The sequence below is a fragment of the Ranitomeya variabilis genome, chromosome 4, assembly GCF_051348905.1.
Source record: "Ranitomeya variabilis isolate aRanVar5 chromosome 4, aRanVar5.hap1, whole genome shotgun sequence".
In the NCBI taxonomy this organism is placed as follows: domain Eukaryota; kingdom Metazoa; phylum Chordata; class Amphibia; order Anura; family Dendrobatidae; genus Ranitomeya; species Ranitomeya variabilis.
The window spans coordinates 52,216,093-52,234,607 of NC_135235.1; the positions used below are offsets into that span (position 1 = coordinate 52,216,093).

General features: G+C 47.5%; 1 protein-coding gene across 10 annotated transcripts in view; it reads right to left on the reverse strand.

The window, feature by feature from the left end:
• Window positions 1-3,265: 3,265 nt before the first annotated feature.
• The window catches only part of PHC1 (polyhomeotic homolog 1), a 44,591-nt gene continuing 29,341 nt past the window's right edge, over window positions 3,266-18,515 (reverse strand). For 3 of the 10 annotated variants that reach the window (XM_077258510.1, XM_077258509.1, XM_077258507.1), the window contains exons 8-15: window positions 17,605-18,161; window positions 17,397-17,523; window positions 17,055-17,242; window positions 16,870-16,981; window positions 9,887-9,992; window positions 9,226-9,337; window positions 7,727-7,952; window positions 3,266-5,831 (exon numbers count right to left, since the gene is read on the reverse strand). In XM_077258510.1, coding sequence (XP_077114625.1) covers window positions 5,677-5,831; window positions 7,727-7,952; window positions 9,226-9,337; window positions 9,887-9,992; window positions 16,870-16,981; window positions 17,055-17,242; window positions 17,397-17,523; window positions 17,605-18,161 — 1,583 coding nt within the window. In that variant the 3' untranslated portion in view covers window positions 3,266-5,676. Of the gene's footprint in view, window positions 5,832-7,726; window positions 7,953-9,216; window positions 9,377-9,886; window positions 9,993-16,869; window positions 16,982-17,054; window positions 17,243-17,396; window positions 17,524-17,604; window positions 18,162-18,515 lie in introns of all 10 variants that reach the window. The other 7 variants (XM_077258501.1, XM_077258502.1, XM_077258500.1 and 4 more) reach the window with 3 other exon arrangements.

Genomic DNA, 18,515 nt, shown 5'->3' on the forward strand with positions numbered 1-18,515 from the left:
TTATCAGGGTTCCCACAGAGGAAAGGATACTCAAAGGGAGAGAGCTAATGCAGCGCTCCTTACCCAGGTCCTGTGTCCCAGCCACGAAAATCACTCCCCGTGTCGCTATCCTGGTAAGCAGGAAGCTTCGTGAGCATTCGGAGGCCCTGTCAGCTAGTGACCGTGTGTAGGAAGATGGCCGACGAGATTTCATGGGCAACTCTCGTTCAGAACTAGAAGTGCCGAAAGTGGGCAGGGCCACCGGAATGCATCATAGCGGGGGCGGAGCTTTGGCCTGTACCCAGGCCCGAAAAACAGAAAACCTCCCCCACTGCCAGGAAAAGTCTGCTGCCTGTGCCCGGACTTCTCAGAGCCCCCCTCCTTCTTAGCACTTACCCGGAGAGGCTGGAGATGTCCTTCGGACGATGTTGCAGGTACCTCCGTTGTGCTGCTGTTGCTTGTGATCTTTTTGGACGGTGCAGGGATAAGGTTAAAAATCCTCAATCCACTCTCGCTTTCATAGGTAGATGCTACATCCGCTAGTCAGTGGTGAAGCAGTGGGGGCAGCACGGACACCAAAATGGAGGGTGCCTCTGTGCATCCAAGGGGTTTATTCCTGGTGGACAGGGCTGGTTGCCTGGCATTAGGCCTGGTTGCAGAAAAGGGTACATAGAGGCAACACTCCATATGCTCATCTGTTGATGGTGCGGGGAGATCGGTGCCCTTTGAGACCCGTCGTCCCTAAAAATCAGCCCAGACTTGGCATCCCACATCACAGGAGAGGATACATGGAGGTGACATTACACGCTCTCGCCTGTTTGAAAGGTTCCGTTGCCCCTTCATCCAGGTAAAAAAAATCTTAAGAATTGAAAATTTAAAATAAAAAAGTTTTTCGTCTGAATAGCAGACCCGTGTGCCTCCTACAGACACTAAGCAAGAACAGGTTCGCTGGGAGCCAGCAGGAGGGTGTATACTGCAGGGGAGGAGCTGAGAGCCAGCAGGAGGGTGTATACTGCAGGGGAGGAGCTGAGAGCCAGCAGGAGGGTGTATACTGCAGGGGAGGAGCTGAGAGCCAGCAGGAGGGTGTATACTGCAGGGGAGGAGCTGAGAGCCAGCAGGAGGGTGTATACTGCAGAGGAGGAGCGAACTTTCTTTGTATTAACTTAGTGTCAGCCTCCTAATGGCAATAGCATACAAGCCATGGTCCTGTGTCCCCCAATGAGAAAGTGTGCTCTTTCTCATCGCGGGCAGCAGGGGGACTCCTGTGCGGTTGCAATTGTGACCGAGAGCTGTAGCTTGACATGATGGAAATTTGCATTTCCAGGTGGAACATGCAAAGTGCAAAATTAGGGAAACTGAGCAGGTTCACGAGAGTGATCCTCTCTGAGGTTAGGCATGGTAAGAACAGAAGGAAGAGTCCCAATATAAGGCCATGCTCATTGTATAGTCAGTATTTTACATCAGTATTTGTAAGCCAAAAGAAGGAGTGATTGAAAAATGCAGAAGTGGTGACGTGTTTCTATTATACTTTTCCTCCGATTGTTCCACTCCTGGTTTTGGCTTGCAAATACGGTTGTAAAATACTGAACGTGTCAACGTGGCTAAAGAGGAATAGTGTTGGTGTCTGAGAACGTCAGAGAGAAGTGTTTCACAATATGGTGGATGCAACAGGCAAGACGGAGTATTCCAGTGAAGAGATCCCTGCAGTGAGGCTTTGGTGGATCTGCAGGAGATGGTGCTGTCCCAGAAAGAAGAGGGTGGAGCTGGAGAGTGTGCAAGAATTACCTGTGTGATACTGATGGGCACCACATACCATGAAGGAAGAGGGTGGAACCAGCAAAGCATGTGAGAAGGACCTACGTGCAGGCAATTGCCGGAAAATAGGGTAAAGGAAAATGAGCCACACTGCCAAAGGGAACAGTTACCGGTGCGAACAGAGCGCACCTGTACACCCTGGGAAGGGTCAAGGAACCCTCAATGCCATAAGGAGAACATGGAAAGATTAAGAATAAGTCCCTGAAGACTGGGACCTGTCTTCTCTTCCTGCAAATGATCCACTATGGTGGATGATGGAGCCAGGGATAGGAGCAAGGACCATCTGCCTGGTGACTTAAACGCTCTTTAGTGTGCTGGGGTTAGGGTTCTGCTATATAGATCAGAGAGGATATACGGTGACATTTTCAGCACTGTGATCTCGGTCTCTATGTGGCGTGACAGAATGGCCATGTCTGCTCTGTTCCACAAGATAGCAAAAGAAATTCTCTCTGAAAGAAAAAAAACCTAAGGAAGAAACTGCCTGCAGCCATATCTCCTGAGCTAAAACTGATTAGCTTGCTTACAGTAGGTGGATGTAACCTGCTGCGGTGCGAACGTTTTTTCTTAGTGTCGGCAGCACACTCCCAATGTAGCGATAGAGAAATGCTATTAAATAGCAGTGCACAAGCATCAGGCCCTGATGCCATTCTTTGGGACCCCCTTCCCCCCGACATGATTGTTTTTGTCTGCTCACGTTTTCCATGGCAGATAAAGATGTGGCACATACAGCAAGAGCAAAAACAGGTATGTAAAAATGGTGCAGGCATCTCTGAGAACCCCATATACTGGAAAAATAAGGTGAACAAGTGGCCATGCAGCTATTTTTATTGCAGAATATGGAAGGATTACCGTAACTTCTTGTGCCTGCATGGTCTCTTGGCGTCTCAACAGTGTAGAAAATGGGGTGAAAGACCTGATAGGAACAAGATGCACACACATCAGGCACCTACCACATATATGTTTGATATGGTAATATTCCTGTGTTTTATGGCGGCTTTTAGGGTTGATTCAATCTGACCCTCAGACAAGAAAATGTCGTGTATCACCTTAAAAAGAAACATTGGAAAGCCTTCAGCATACCCTTATTTCAGAACAAGCTATGTTTGTATATGTGGAATAAAATGAATTCTGGACCTTGTATCTTGCAATTCCAACAGTTTTGCCCTCTGTAGGCGCTCTCATATTTTCAGTTGTCTCTGAGCTAGTGAGTGGTGACACTTGGTGATGAGCGAGCGTGCTCGGATAAGGTGTTATCCAAGAATGCTCGGGTGCTAAACGAGTGTTTTCGGCGTGTTCGAAAAATATGCTGAAGTCAGCCCGGCTGCATATCTCGTGGCTGTTCGACAGCCGCAACACACATCCGAGCACGTTCGCTTATCACTAGCGACTGACTATCTGCTGTGAGGTCTCCTACACAGACATTATGTTTGGATCAGTAGCGGAAACCATTGACTTGACATCATTGAAAAGATCCAAAGCAATGATTCTTTTATTTCATTGTCTTCAAGTGCTGACAAAATGTAACAAAACAAAAAAAAAAAAAATAGGGAACACATTCCAATTCCCTCCCACCCGCTGTTGTAATCGCTACATCACCTGGTCAACAGTCACAGCGTCCTATGATCGGTGACACTCCACATACAGCTCTTACATAAAAACCTACATAAAATATATATTCATATATGTTAGAATACAAAAAAAATAATATTAAAAGAAAATACAAATAGGGGAAAGCAAGAAAGCCATTACTGCAAGGAAGGTCACAAAACCATGAGGTTAAGCAAAAAAGGGAACCTTACAAACATGGATTCCGGGCTAGCGGCTGAGGTTTGTCTGGACTACAGACAGGATGATCGCGTGCTGTGCTTTTTAGTGTATCTTGTCTACCAGTCACCTACACGGTGGAGGCCACCACTTATGTTTTGTTCCAATCAAAATCAAGGCATATGTGAGATTGATTGGTTTGTCCGAGTTAGGGTTCATTGTGCCAACCCTATAGTTAACATCTCTGGATTCTATGATCCAGAAACTTAAAGGGTTCTCCAGGCACATGGCAACCAAGAAGCCTCAACAAAGGGCCATCAGGACCCATCCAGCAAACTAAGATTTCCCTGTTAGATATATTACAGATCCAACCTCCCTCCACTGCTCAGGTGTGGAGAGGCGCCAATGCTAGAACCCAACCATCCATCCATCGGCCAATGTCTAGATCCTGTTACGACCTGTGCACAATGTCTGCTGTGAATACACTGTATACTCTCTCCACAACCGATGTTAGCTCTGGTGGATTATATGTCAGCACAAACCCTTTATGTCACAATCTTAAAAAACAAACAAAAAAAAAACAGTTCAGATGTATAGCTGATCACAAAAAGAGGGTCCCCATTGATCATTATGGGATCTAACTGGGTTCCATTCTGTAAAGAAAAAGTTCTACTTTCTCTTCTGTTCTAAAAATCATGGAGCTCAGACAGACCCCAGAATAGTCAGTGGGACTCAATTTGTCCCGGTTTCCATCAGCAATGCAACAGATCCTTTTTTGATGTTATTCTATTTGTGTTCCTAAAAACAGAACAACCGGAGGTGTGAACACGGCCTAAACAGCGCTGTTATAATCCATGAACTGTGTCCCACAGATTTTAGCTCAGTGATGCTGATTGGCAACAGCAGACCTCTTTCTGGAAAAAAAAAAAAAAAAATACACTTTTTTTATTATTATTTTTTCCTTATCTCATACAACCCCAATCACATCCCTCTGCTGGAACCTGTCACTTTGATCATTGGTTAAAAAAACATAATACAATCAGACCTTCATTTGTAGTAATTTAGAAAATCAAAGCCATAACCCAAGGAAATAGATTTGGGATGAGGCTAGTGATTTTTTTTTTCCCATTTTGCTCAGATGAAATATTTGTTGAACTGAGATAGGGAACATTGATCCAATAATTGGCCGCCTCCACCACATGTAGGCTACGGTACGAAGTTACCGAGCACTGAATGAGGAATCCGTGCACAGCAGATCCATCTGTACTGGAATGAGATGAAAACTACTCTTATTAAGGCTCAGATCCCACACAAGGGGATGCTCGTGCACACAGGAGAGGGGGCAATGGTGGTAATGGAGGACGCTGTAACATTACAGGGTGCAGCAGTGGTCCGCCTTCACTGACTAAGGGAATCAATAGGCAGTATTGCATGCTGCAGCAACGTATTAGACTAAAAATGTCCAACATATTAAACCATTGCATATATGTGCAATAGACCAGCGTACACTAATGAGAGGCACACGGAGGAAACAGTGTGGACATGTCAGAAATACCGGTCTCTACAGTAAGCGTGATCAGGGGGATCTCGTTATATACATTCAGGTCCATGTAGAAATGTGTGCATATGATTCGACAATATAGAGACCCCCCCCCGTACCTGTATAGACCAGTATATTTACAAAGCCTTTATCTGTATCTCACCTACAGATTTTTGCTACGTAGATCAATGTCTTCTGCCTCTCTCCACCAAATCTGGAACCCATTAATGTTCTCGACTGTCAGTAGACACGTGTCTAATCGATCGGCGCGAGGCTTGGCCTGCCTTTAGCTCCCCCTTGCTAGGCACAGTACCTGAATGACCAGATACAGACATGTAGAAGATAGAGATATATATGGAGAGTAATAATGTAGAGATGGTAAAAGAAGAGCTTGTGGCGCGAGTGTAGGAACGTTTTTTCTTTTGTTATTTTTTTAAGAAATGGGGCCAGTTGTAAAGACCGCTGATAGCCCAATTTTTTTTTTTCCTTAAGTCTTCCCTACGCTTTTTCAATTAGCCCTGGGGAGTCCTCAGTCATTGTCTCCACCTCCTTGTGCTTAGTAGGGATAACATGAAGAATTAAGTTTCTTTTAACAGGTTGATTTTGGCGCAGATTTTCAATGCAGGTCCGAGTTTAATGTTTAGGGCGCTCATAAGATGCTCTTCTTTCAGGAGCAGCAGAGCCTGCCCATCAATCTCTTGAGATCGGAAATCTTCTGCTAAGTCTTGGCAACCTGTTGATAAGGGGAAAAAAATGAATGCAATGGATAAAACTAGGTAAATGTTAATAGAAGATTTAACAATTTTTATTTCTAATGATGGGAAGAAAAATTGAAGAAATGATCACAAGTGATCGTTATGCCTCACTAGAATGTAAGAGGGGCGTTCATTAAAAATCTATTCTTAAAGCTGCACACCATGTCGGTTTCATGTGAATTCCACTTGGAAACCACCTGAAAAAGCACTCCATGCTTGTACAGCAATGTCAAAACAACATTACTGGGAACATGGTCTGTCTAACGCCGCGTCTTTTAACCACTTCAGGGTTCAGAAAATCTGAAGCAATTAAAAGAAGTGACTTGTTTGTTCTTCAGGCGCCTTCTGCTAGGAAGTAGACCGCTCTCTATACTTAACAGTATACAGTAAAAGACGCCAAAGATTACTTTTAGGCCTCATTCACACGTCCGTGTTTAACCCCTTCATGACCTTGGGATTTTTCGTTTTTCAGTTTTCGTTTTTCACTCCCCTCCTTCCCAGAGCCATAACTTTTTTATTTTTCTGTCAATTTGGCCATGTGAGGGCTTATTTTTTGCGGGACGAGTTGTACTTTTGAACGACATCATTGGTTTTACCATGTCGTGTACTAGAAAACGGGAAAAAAATTCCAAGTGCGGTGAAATTGCAAAAAAAGTGCAATCCCACACTTGTTTTTTGCTTGGCTTTTTTGCTAGGTTCACTAAATGCTAAAACTGACCTGCCATCATGATTCTCCAGGTCATTACGAGTTCATAGACACCTAACATGACTAGGTTATTTTTTACCTAAGTGGTGAAAAAAAATTCCAAACTTTGCTAAAAAAAAAAAAAAAAAATTGCGCCATTTTCCAATACCCGTAGCGTCTCCATTTTTCGTGATCTGGGGTCGGGTGAGGGCTTATTTTTTGCGTGCCGAGCTGGCGTTTTTAATGATACCATTTCGGTGCAGATACGTTCTTTTGATCGCCCGTTATTGCATTTTAATGCAATGTCGTGGCGACCAAAAAAACGTAATTCTGGCGTTTCGATTTTTTTTCTCGTTACGCCGTTTAGCGATCAGGTTAATGCTTTTTTTTTATTGATAGATCGGGCGATTCTGAACGCGGCGATACCAAATATGTGTAGGTTTGATTTTTTTTTTATTGATTTATTTTGATTGGGGCGAAAGGGGGGTGATTTAAACTTTTATGTTTTATTTATTTTTTTCACATTTTTTTTAACTTTTTTTTTTCACTTTTGCCATGCTTCAATAGCCTCCATGGGAGGCTAGAAGCAGGCACAACCCGATCGGCTCAGCTACATAGCAGCGATCATCAGATCGCTGCTACACAGCAGAATTGCAGGTGTGCTGTGAGCGCCGACCACAGGGTGGCGCTCACAGCTGCTGAGGATCAGTAACCATAGAGGTCTCAAGGACCTCTATGGTTACCATTCAGAAGCATCGCCGACCTCCGATCATGTGACGGGGGTCGGCGATGCCGTCATATCCGGCCTCCCGGCCGGATGCGGTAGTTAAATGCCGCTGTCTGCGTTTGACAGCGGCATTTAACTAGTTAATAGGCGCGGACAGATCGCGATTCTGCCCGCGCCTATTGCGGGCACATGTCAGCTGTTCAAAACAGCTGACATGTCCCGGCTTTGATGCGGGCTCACCGCGGAGCCCTGCATCAAAGCGGGGCTTCTGACCTCGGACGGTATAGTACGTCCGAGGCCAGTAAGGGGTTAAACACTTATGTGAAAAACACAGTACTGGTGTCATCAGCGTTGTGCGTCATTGTGTCCGTTTTTACTATCAGCTTGTCATCCGCCTGTTTGTTTTTACCATCAACCACAACGCACGCACATCATGAAGAAGAGCGTCATGTCCACATTACCTTGCAGAGAAGAAATAAACTCGTACACTTCCTCCACACTCCAGCGACTGGGATTGCTTGACAGAAACACTGGATTAATCCCCAGCAGCTCAGAATTTGAGGGACCGCTCGTTGGAGTGCTGCCGTCTCTCTCCCGCTGTGGGGTTCTGCAGGACGCTGGTGCTGGAGACGTTGGAGAGAATGCTTCTTCATAACTGGAGTTGTCAGATCCACGGCTGGAGTCCTCCTGGAAGAAAGGGGTAATCGTTAGGAATCAGAATCCTGCACAGGAAAGTCGTTTTCTCCAAACTATACTCTAGGTCAGCAATCCTTCATCAACGCATTAAAAACATCAGGGCAAGTGACCTATGAACTAAGGTCAGTTTTCCAATAGACATCATTGGTGCATTGATTGTATTGTTAATTGCACAATTACTAATGCCATATGTAAGTGGTTATCAGTAAGAACACCTGAAAAGGAACTGTGAAAGAGAAAATCCTTCCGTGATGGAAAGACCACATCTGTAATATGTGAAAAAGGCATAAAATGGGCCACAAATTGTCTGATCGTTAGATGTCACAGCCCTGATAGTGGTTGACACATCTTGTTAAAAGCATAAAATTGCAAAGTTCTGGTAAAAACAATTAACACTAGCTCTTATTAGAAGTCATCTGTTCTCAAGAATGGAGGGATCTTTAATGCTACAGTTTACTGCTTGTTGCTTAAGATTTATCATAGGTGCCAGTCTCCTTGGCGAGGAGTCTGAACTTGCAAGCGCTGCTCTGAATCACTGGATGCCTTTGCACTTCTCCCACACTGCACAGGAAAACTGCCTCTGATTGCAGCATGGGAAAGCGGTGCGACGACCTCACAGATGGTCTATACTGTCAATTATCAGGAGCGCATTGCTCCCTGGCACACAGAAAGCTCGGAGGCAGGGAGCGGTGCACTCCTGAACACAAAAGCTGAGAACACCCATTTAAACCCTTGACAAAATGGAAAAGTTAAGATGCTCCAGCCACTTTACTGTTATACAGGCAAAGGGGATGATTAATCTTGTAGGTCATGGTCCTCTCTCCTCCTGTACCAGTCGTGACTTGCATTGTTTAAGATTATTGTACCCGTTTTTTATTATGTATACCCCTCCTCACATGTAAAGCGCCATGGAATAAAATGGCACTTATAATAATAAATAATAATAATCAATATGGGCAGCGTTGACTTTTGGAGCCTTTACTATGAATCAATGAAGGATGGGAGATTAATGTTTGACTTCTAGAAAACTATTTAAATAGCTCTTACGACTTTACACAAAAATCAATATAAAAGGAGCTCGGTGCCGAGTGCTGGGATATTACAGGAAAGCTGTTCTGCCTCTCTTCCCGTAGGTACTAAAGGAGTCAATATATTCACATCTTGTACATTGCTATGGGATCTTTTAAACATTTTGTACTATTGATGTAGCGGTGATGGTATATCTAGGATGAGAGGAGAATCAAGCTCCATGCACCTCAGTTACCCGCATTCTCTTCCCCTGGATCTTGGCTCGTGCGATCTCAGAGCTGTTCCTCCGTGGGCCACGTCTGCGTACTCTCACCCCTCCTGCTTCTTGGAGCTGGTTTAGCTTCTTCCTTTTAAGACGTAATTGGTGACTGCAGCTTACATTATATCTAACAGAGAAACATACTTATATGTAGAAATACTAATACTGATGGATTCTTTATAATCCACCTCTCACGGAAAAAAAGAAAAAAAAAGTTAAAGGGTTATTCCAAACTTAGTATATTATCCCCTATCTGGACCGTGGCTCTGCACAGCATCATCTTGACCAATGCAGAGCTACGTATGCATACCACCGCTCCATTGTTTATGGGACCACCAGAAATGGCCAAGCAATGTACTAGGTGTTCTCCAGCAGTCCCATAGACAATGAATGAAGCTGAAGTGAAGCATTTGCATCTTTGCTCTAATCAAAACTATAGAGTGTTATATTTTCTTGTATTGAAAAAAAAAATAAAAAAATTTCCAGGAGTGATAACAGCCCAGTTCATGGCGATCAGCTGATCATCTGCAGGGCTAAATTTAGAAGAGTGGTGATCCTGATTAACCAACTCCTTTAATATTGCCCAATTTCTGATGAAATTCACATAGAAATCCAGTACTTATGCTTTCAGATTTACCTTTTGGCACAGGTTAAAGAGCAGAACCTCTTTGAGCCACGGAATTGATTTGCTGAGGTAACCTTCCCACAATACTCACACTTCATCATTTTCGGGTTTCCAGAATCTAAAAAGATGCACAAAAATAGTTTCAAAGATAAATTTTGCTTTAATCAGATGGTGATAATTTCAAATACAAATATTACGAGTACAAATATTACAGTACCGCCAGTGGAACACTGGTGGAGTAAAGATTTAGGTGCCGATTCATTAAGTCCTTTTCTGCCAGTAAACTAGAGTAAAACACTCGCAAATCTTTGCGCCATGCGAAGTTGCAGAAAAATGCTGCAACTTTTAGTATGTTTTTGGTTTGCGTCACCATAGGAAAATAGGGATTTTTGTGTACTAAACGCAAAATCATTTTCTCCGAGCCACTCATTGGGGGACACAGGACCATGGGTGTTATGCTGCTGTCACTAGGAGGCTGGCACTAAGTTGAGACAAAAAGTTAGCTCCTCCCCTGCAGTATACACCCTCATGCTGGCTTCCAGAGACCCAGTACAGTGCAAAAGCAGTAGGAGATTAATAACAGTATATTACATAACATTAGAGTATAACATGTCTGAGAAAGTCAAGAACCAAAAAGGTAACAAGCCAAAGGCTAACAGGGTGGGTGCTATGTCCCCCAATGAGTGGCTCGGAGAAAAGGATTTTACGGTGAGTACACAAAAATCCCTATTTCTCCTTCGCCACATTGGGGGACACAGGACCATGGGACGTCCCAAAGCAGTCCCTGGGTGGGGAACAATACAACCAAATAAGTCTGTGTACCATCTGCCTATAAGTGCACAAAGGCCGCCTGCAGAATACGTCTGCCAAGGGCCGCTTCTGCGGAAGATTGAGTGTGGACGTTGTAGTGCTTTGTGAAAGTATGCAGGCTAGACCATGTTGCGGCCTTGCAAACCTGCTCCGCCGTTGCCTGGTGCCGAATGGCCCAGGAAGCACCCACTGACCGAGTAGAGTGTGCTCTAACCCCCGCCGGGATAGGCCTGCCCCTGACACGATAAGATTCTTGGATAGCCAATCGGATCCATCTGGCTATCGTGGCCTTAAACGCGGCTGACCCCCTTCTGTGACCCTCCGGGAGGATAAAGAGGGAGTCCGATTTGCAGAAAGGAGCAGTCCTAGAAACGTACCTCCTGAGGGCCCGTACCACGTCCAAGGTGTGAAGGGCCTTTTCGACCCTATGTCTCGGCTGTGGGCAGAAGGAAGGAAGAATGATATCTTCATTAAGGTGGAAGGATGAAACCACCTTAGGGAGAAAAGCCGGATATGGACGTAAGACTACTTTGTCCAGGTGGAAGGAAAGGCGCCCGGCAGGATAGTGCGGCCAACTCCGAGACGCGCCTAATAGATGTTACTGCCACAAGGAAGGCCACCTTCCAGGAGAGGATGGTAAGCGGGACGTCCAGCAGAGGTTCAAAAGGAGATTCCTGAAGGACGCTCAGGACCAAATTGAGATCCCAGGTCTCTAACGACATTCTGTAGGGGGGTACCAAGTGGGAGACCCCTTGAATAAAGGTCCTGACTAGCAGGTTAGCAGCAATCTTACGCTGGAACAACACCGATAACGCTGAGATCTGACCCTTGAGGGAACTGAGCGCCAGGCCGGAATCCAAGCCGGACTAGAGAAATTCCAGAATGGAAGGAATGGAGAAAACGAGAGGGGGGCGACCGTGGAGCCTACACCATGAGAAGAAGGCTTTCCAGGTGCGGTGATAGATTCGAGCGGAAGACGTCTTGCGAGCGCTGATCATGGTGGCGATGACCTGCTGGGAGAAACCTGCTTGAGTTAGGATCCAGGTTTCAACAGCCAAGCCGTTAAACGTAGGGCCCCTGAGCTCTGATGGTAGATTGGTCCTTGGCGCAGCAGATCTTGGTGGTCTGGTAACCACCAGGGGAAGTCGGATACGAGATGAACGAGTTCCGCATACCATGCGCGACGTGGCCAATCCGGGGCGATAAGGATCACTGGAACCCCCTCCATCTTGATTTTTCGGATCACTTTCGGCAACAGAAGAAGTGGAGGGAACACGTACGGGAATTGGAACCGGTGCCATGGGGATATCAGTGCATCCACCCCGACGGCCCGGGGATCCTGAGAACGTGCTATGAAGTTGGGGACCTTGGCGTTCAGTCTGGACGCCATCAGGTCCACGTCCGGAGTTCCCCAGCGAAGGCAGATTTGATGAAAAACCTCTGGATGGAGTTCCCACTCTCCCGAGGCGAGACCCTGACGGCTGAGAAAGTCCGCCGCCCAGTTCTCGACGCCCGGAATGTGCACTGCGGAAATGGTGGAGTGGTTGTCCTCGGCCCAACAGAGAATGTATGAGACCTCCTGCATCGCCGCCCTGCTGCGGGTACCCCCCTGATGGTTTATGTACGCCACCGCTGTGATGTTGTCCGACTGGATTCGGATTGGGTGACCCGCGAGCAGGAAGTGAAAGCGTCTCAGGGCAAACCTGATAGCTCGGATCTCCAGAATGTTTATGGGAAGTTTCGACTCCCGAATCGTCCAACGCCCCTGGGCAGTGTGGTGGTGAAACACCGCTCCCCAACCGAGGAGACTGGCGTCGGTGGTCACCACCAGCCAATGGATCGGGAGAAAAGACCTCCCCTGGTTGAGAGATGATTCCAAAGTCCACCATTTGAGCGCTTGCCTGGTCCGCGGGGACAGAGGACATGGCCGGTCGAGGGTTAAGGGACTCCTGTCCCAATTGTCCAGTTGAGCTTGTTGTAAGGGACGTAGATGCAGTTGGGCGAAGGGAATCGCTTCCATTGCGGCCACCATCTTCCCCAGGATCTTCATGGCAAACCGAATGGACTGCGGACAAGGGCGACAGAGCGTCCGGGCTCCCTGCTAAAGCGCTTGGGCCTTGGACCGAGGAAGTAAGACCAACCCCTTGGACGTGTCCAGGATCATGCCTACGAAAGAGATCCTCTGAGCTGGAACAGGGGAGGACTTGTCCAAGTTGATTAACCAGCCCAGGCGCGAAAGGGAATCCAACGTAATGCGGACACTTGCCTCGCAGGCATGAAAAGATGGACCTTTGATCAGAAGGTCGTCTAAGTATGGCAACACGACCACTCCCCGGGAGGGTAGAATGGCCATGACAGCCGCCATGACCTTCGTGAATACCCTGGGCGCTGTGGCAAGACCGAAGGGTAAGGCCGTGAATTGAAAGTGGTCCTCTTGAATGGCGAAAAGGAGGAACTTTTGATGTGGCGGGAAGATTGGGATGTGAAGATAAGCATCTTTGATGTCTATTGATGCTAGCAACTCGCCTCTCTCCATCGAGGAGATGACTGACCAGAGGGATTCCATCCGGAAGTGCTGTACCTTTACATGCTTGTTTAGGAGCATCAAGTCCAAAATGGGGCGCACCGTCCCGTCCTTTTTTGGCACGACGAAGAGGTTTGAGTAAAAACCTCTGGATCTCTCGCGTTCCGGAACAGGAATGATGACCCCGTTTTGGCGGAGGGATTCGATGGCGCAGTGAAGAGCGCGAGACTGAGCTCCCGAACTTGGGAGACGAGAGGGAAAAAAACGAGCTGGAGGGGAGGCGGAGAATTCTATTTTGTAACCAGAAGACATCAGGTCTCTGACCCATTCGTCGTGGATGACGGAAAGCCAGACGTGTCGAAAAAGAAGCAGGCGTGAGCCTACCTCGGTGGTGTCGACTGGAATTCTCCCCGAGTCATTGTGAAGGAAATCTGGAAGGCCTAGAACCTCTGGTTCTGGGTTGTCTAGGTTTTCCTCGCCAGGACTGATTCGGTCTGTAAGAAGGCCGAGAGTCTCTGTCTGTGTGTGTAGATCGTTCTGATCTGGACGATGCTGTGGAGTTGAACCAGAAAAGGCCACCGCAAAAGGGGCGAAAACGAAAATGCTGTTGGCGCTGAAAAGCAGCTTTTAGCCTGTGTTGAGGGAGGAACTTGCTTTTTCCTCCTGTACCATCGGAAATAAGTTGGTCCAATTTTTCTCCAAACAGGCGTCCGCCCTGAAAGGGAAGAGAAATCGGAGACTTTTTTGAGGAGCAATCCGCACGCCACTCTCTAAGCCAAATAGCTCTCCTAATGGTGACGGCGTTTGAAGCCGCGGTTGCCGCACAGTCTGCTGCGTCTAATGATGCGTACATCACATAATCTGCAGCCATAGCAATTTGTTTGGCGAGGTCCGCCGCCTCAGATGGAAGAGCCTGGTCCTGAATGGATTTTGCAAGAGCATCAGCCCAGAAAACCATTGCTTTGGCGACCCATGCGCAGCGAAGGAAGGAGATAGGGAAGAACCTGAGGCTTCATACACTGAGCGCGCCAGAGAATCTAACTGGCGTTCTGTGGTATTTTTGATTGACGCCCCGTCAGGTACTGATAACAGCGTTTTGGTAGCCAAACGCGATACCGGAGGATCTACCAGCGGTGGTTCCGTCCAATCCTTAACCAGATCTGCGGAAAAGGGATACTTTGATTCCAGGACCTTTTTCCCCGTAAAGCGTTTATCCGGTCGCTCCCTGTGCCTCCGAACTATCTCTAGGAAATCCGGATGGGAGGCGAACACCTTATGGGATCGCTTGGTTCTCGTGAAGGATACTGCGTGATCCAGAGCTGAATTAGGGTCATCATTAACCTTCAGCGCATGATTGACAGCCTCAATGAGGGAGTCAACAGTTGATCGGAACTCCGGAGAATCCGGGTCCATGGACGCCTCAGACTCATACTCAGACTCATGATCGCTTCGAGCCCCTGGAGAGGGTGAGCGAGAAGTGGAGCTACTCGAGACTGAATGGCGTGGTGAGTGCTCAGGAGAGGTAGTGCGGATCCGTTTTTTGGATGTCCGAACCTCCTTCGGGTGAGAGTGGCCCCTGCTGGCCGATGATTCCCCTGTTATAGAGGGGTCTCTTAACCCAGGGAAACGAACGTCCCGCTCCCCAGAGGGGTCATGAAGGGATTCAATCGCTTTGGCTAGCGAAGCCATGGATTGTGACAGTGACGTGGCCCATTCAGGGGGGCTAGGAACACTGGGGTCGGTAGCGGCGGAGGGCTCCTGGGCACATTGGGAATCACAGGCAGGGCAGAGGGGGAGCTTTAAGGCCGAGAAAGAGGAGCCTGGCAGGTGGTATTTGCAGAGAAATAGGTTGTATGTACCTTAGTGGACTTTTTACCCCTTGACTGGGACATGTTGTACCCCAATGTAAAGAAAATGCTGCTTGGTGGAAGCTGAGGGGTAACGCTGCAGGTAAGCAGTTAGTGCCATCTCCTTACCCGGTCCTGTGCCCCGCAATTGGATAGCTGGCGCTGAGTGGGAGAAGAAAATCCTCCGTGGAGAAGGGGAAGCCGGCCGGCGCTGCGTGTTGCCGAAGGAAGATGGCTGCCGAGAGTCTGTGGGTAGTCTCGCAGGGAGCGAGAAGCGCCAGAAGCGTGGGCGGAGCCGCAGGAATGATGCGTGAGGTGGGCGGAGCCTACCGGAGTGCGGCCTACACAAGGCCGAAGCCGGGGACTAAATTTCTGGCCTCGGCCGGCGCGCACCCGCGGACCTCAGGGAAAAGAATCGCGGCGCTAAGGGGAGAATCCTGCCGCTATCGAGCCCCCCAAAAACATGTGACCGCCAGAAGAAACTGACCCCTAGTGCACTTACCCCAATGAAGGTGCCCGGGGTAAATAGGACAGTGCAGGGTTGGGGGAGCCTCCATCCACCATCCCCATGAAAGGGGGGTGGAGAGGAACCGTCCACCTCCTTCCATCATCCGCTTTTTCAGTGGTGATGCAGTGGGGGCTGCACGGATGCCACAGTGGGAAAGGTGCCTCTGAACAGCCGAGGGTGAGACCTGGTGAGCAGGGCAGATGTCCGTCAAAAAAGGCCTGGCTGCATTAGAGGATACTGGAGGTAACACACCAGTGCTCGTCTGTAAGTAGGGGGGAGATCGGTGCCCTTAAACGGGCCCGTCGCCCAAAAAAGGTCAGCTCAGGCAGTGACATCCCACGTCGCAGGAGAGGTAAAACTCCCGTGCTCGCCTGTTGTTGGTTCGGGGAGATCGGAACATGAAAGAATCCGTCGCCCCTTCGTCCAGAAAAGAAGGTTTAAATCCAGTGTGCCTCCTACGGACACTAAGCTTGAACTGGGTCTCTGGAGCCAGTATGAGGGTGTATACTGCAGGGGAGGAGCTAACTCTTTTTGTCTCAACTTAGTGTCAGCCTCCTAGAGACAGCAGCATAACACCCATGGTCCTGTGTCCCCCAATGTGGTGAAGGAGAAAGTGGGTTTAATTTGTGTATAGGGCGAGTCCTAGTGCGGCCCATGAGATACACACTAATTTACACAACAAAAGTCGGGTGAATTATAGCAGGACCGTGTTCCTGTTCATGAACAGGAGCACGGGCAGCTGAAATATGCGCCAAATTCATCTGCCTCTTCATGAATTTGGTGCATCCTATCCCAGCGGACTCTGGATTAAGACTGGTGTATAGCACGCCAAGATGGATGTTCCGAATGCCCCCCACCACACTTCTAGCTCAAGTTGATGTGGGATCCCACAATACTCCATGACCCCCCTTGCTGTGAATTTGCAAAATTGCATGTGTTATTGCGAGAACTCGCTGCTGCATCCTTTACTATGTGATGACCGAGCAATAACTCCTTCAATGATATTACCGGTAACCGCTCAATAAAGGACAAGGCCGCCCTGGGTTAGTACAAAGCGTGAGATCTTGCAAGATCTCTCATTTTGCAAGGCAGGGGTCCACGGAGGGTTGTGGGATTTTATTTCTGTATGCCGGCATCTGACAACTCCCTTGAGTATAACATATATATATTTTTTTTTATATCCTGCAAACAGACCTCAACGCGAACAACTGTGAGAAGCAAATTCTATTTACAGTATTTTGGAAGTTTTGGCAGCTGCAGTAATTACATGTGAACAACTGCCCACTAAGAAGAGAAAGAGACATACCGCTAAAAGTCTGATCTAATGGAGGATGAGGGAGCAGACTCTCTACCGGAGGCAGAGCAGTAACCGCTGCGGGGGTCTTTTCTGGGTCCTTTGGTATCTGAGGACTGCCAACCTAGAAGGAGCAACAGTAACTTAGAAAACAATAAGCAATAATTTCATTTGTGGTCACTTGTAATAGTGCTTACAGGAAAGGGTTCAGCTCCCTCCTGGATGACAAAGCCTTCTATAATATGAGTCAGGATCTGCGGCTTCACAATGGCTTGTGGGGGCTTGGTATCACTGTGCTGACGAGAAGTGACAGAGAGCGTGGGGGTGCAAGGAGGAGCGGACACAGCGAGCGCTGGAGAGACTTGAGAGGCAGCCTCAGACTTATCTGTAGGTTGCAAATAAAATGATTAAAAAAAAAAATTATAAGTCATTCCCAGAACACGGAAATAACAATTGGAATAAGCAAAAATTAAGTTACAGAAAATGATGTACAGACTCCAGAAAACAGGATAGGACTACGTGCAGTGATATCCACCCACCAGCTGGAGTGCTGCTCTCCTCCACTGCAGGTGGTGCATCTGCTGGGGGCGATGCTTTTACAGGTAGTGTTGGCGATTCTTCTCGGTCTTCCTCTGACTTTCTCTTCACAGCTCCAGACATCTTGCTCTATGAAACCAAGGTAAAGATATTTAAAATTAAAAGAAAAAAAAAATGGATCACTGGATTTTCATTCCAACAAAGACTCACCTGCAGAACTCCATAAAAGGCAGCTTGGGCTTCCTGCCCAGTACCTGACACTGCACTGGGAACCGGGGCAGGAGACGGAGGCAGTGTGATCTGTGTTAAGGAAGACCCCTGTGATGGAACCTGGGGAGCGCCGAGAGCCATAGCTTGAGCAGGACCCTGCTGTCTTGCACCCACGAGTTGAACGGGAATGTGAGGTTGGTTAGGAGGGGGTGTAGGAAGCGGTCTAGCACTTTGTGTAGGTTTGGATGCCAGATGTCCTTGTAGATTTAAAGGTGGAATCCCTTTGCCTGGCTGCTTGGGTTGAATGGGCACTGGGGCTTTAGTTGGCAGAGTCGCCTCGGGACTCTGCAGCATAGGTTGCACGACCAGCGTCTGTTGTGCAGGAGTTGCCTGCAAGCCTTGCTGAGAGGTGGCCTGCGGCTGCTGCTGTGCCAGCTGTAGATGGGCAGAGGCATGGACGAGCTGGGACTGACGGTGCTGGTGGATGGCGATCTGCTGCTGGAATACCACCTGCTTCTGTTGTAGGACTGAATGAGGCTGAATATGAGTGTAAGTAGCTGATGGAGAGACAATGAGAAATGGGGAGAACAAAAAGATAGATATGGAATAAGTGTTGGATTTCAAATGGATAAGAAAGCAGTAAATTAGTGGGAAAATAGAGCATAGAAAATTAAATAATCAGCAGTCAATTTCTTAAAAATAAGTATTACTTTCATGCTGTGCAAATACAATTGAATTAAATTGGTAATAAAAAAAAAATATAGGGCCAGATTCACTATTGCATTTGCTCTTTTTTTGTATTGTTTCTGGTGCTTTTCTTGCCGGGTTCTTTTTTTAATCTGCGCCTTTTGTTAAGTCTTTTTTATGTTTGCCAGTCTGTTTGGGGTTTACCGAGTTTTTTGGTCCATTCA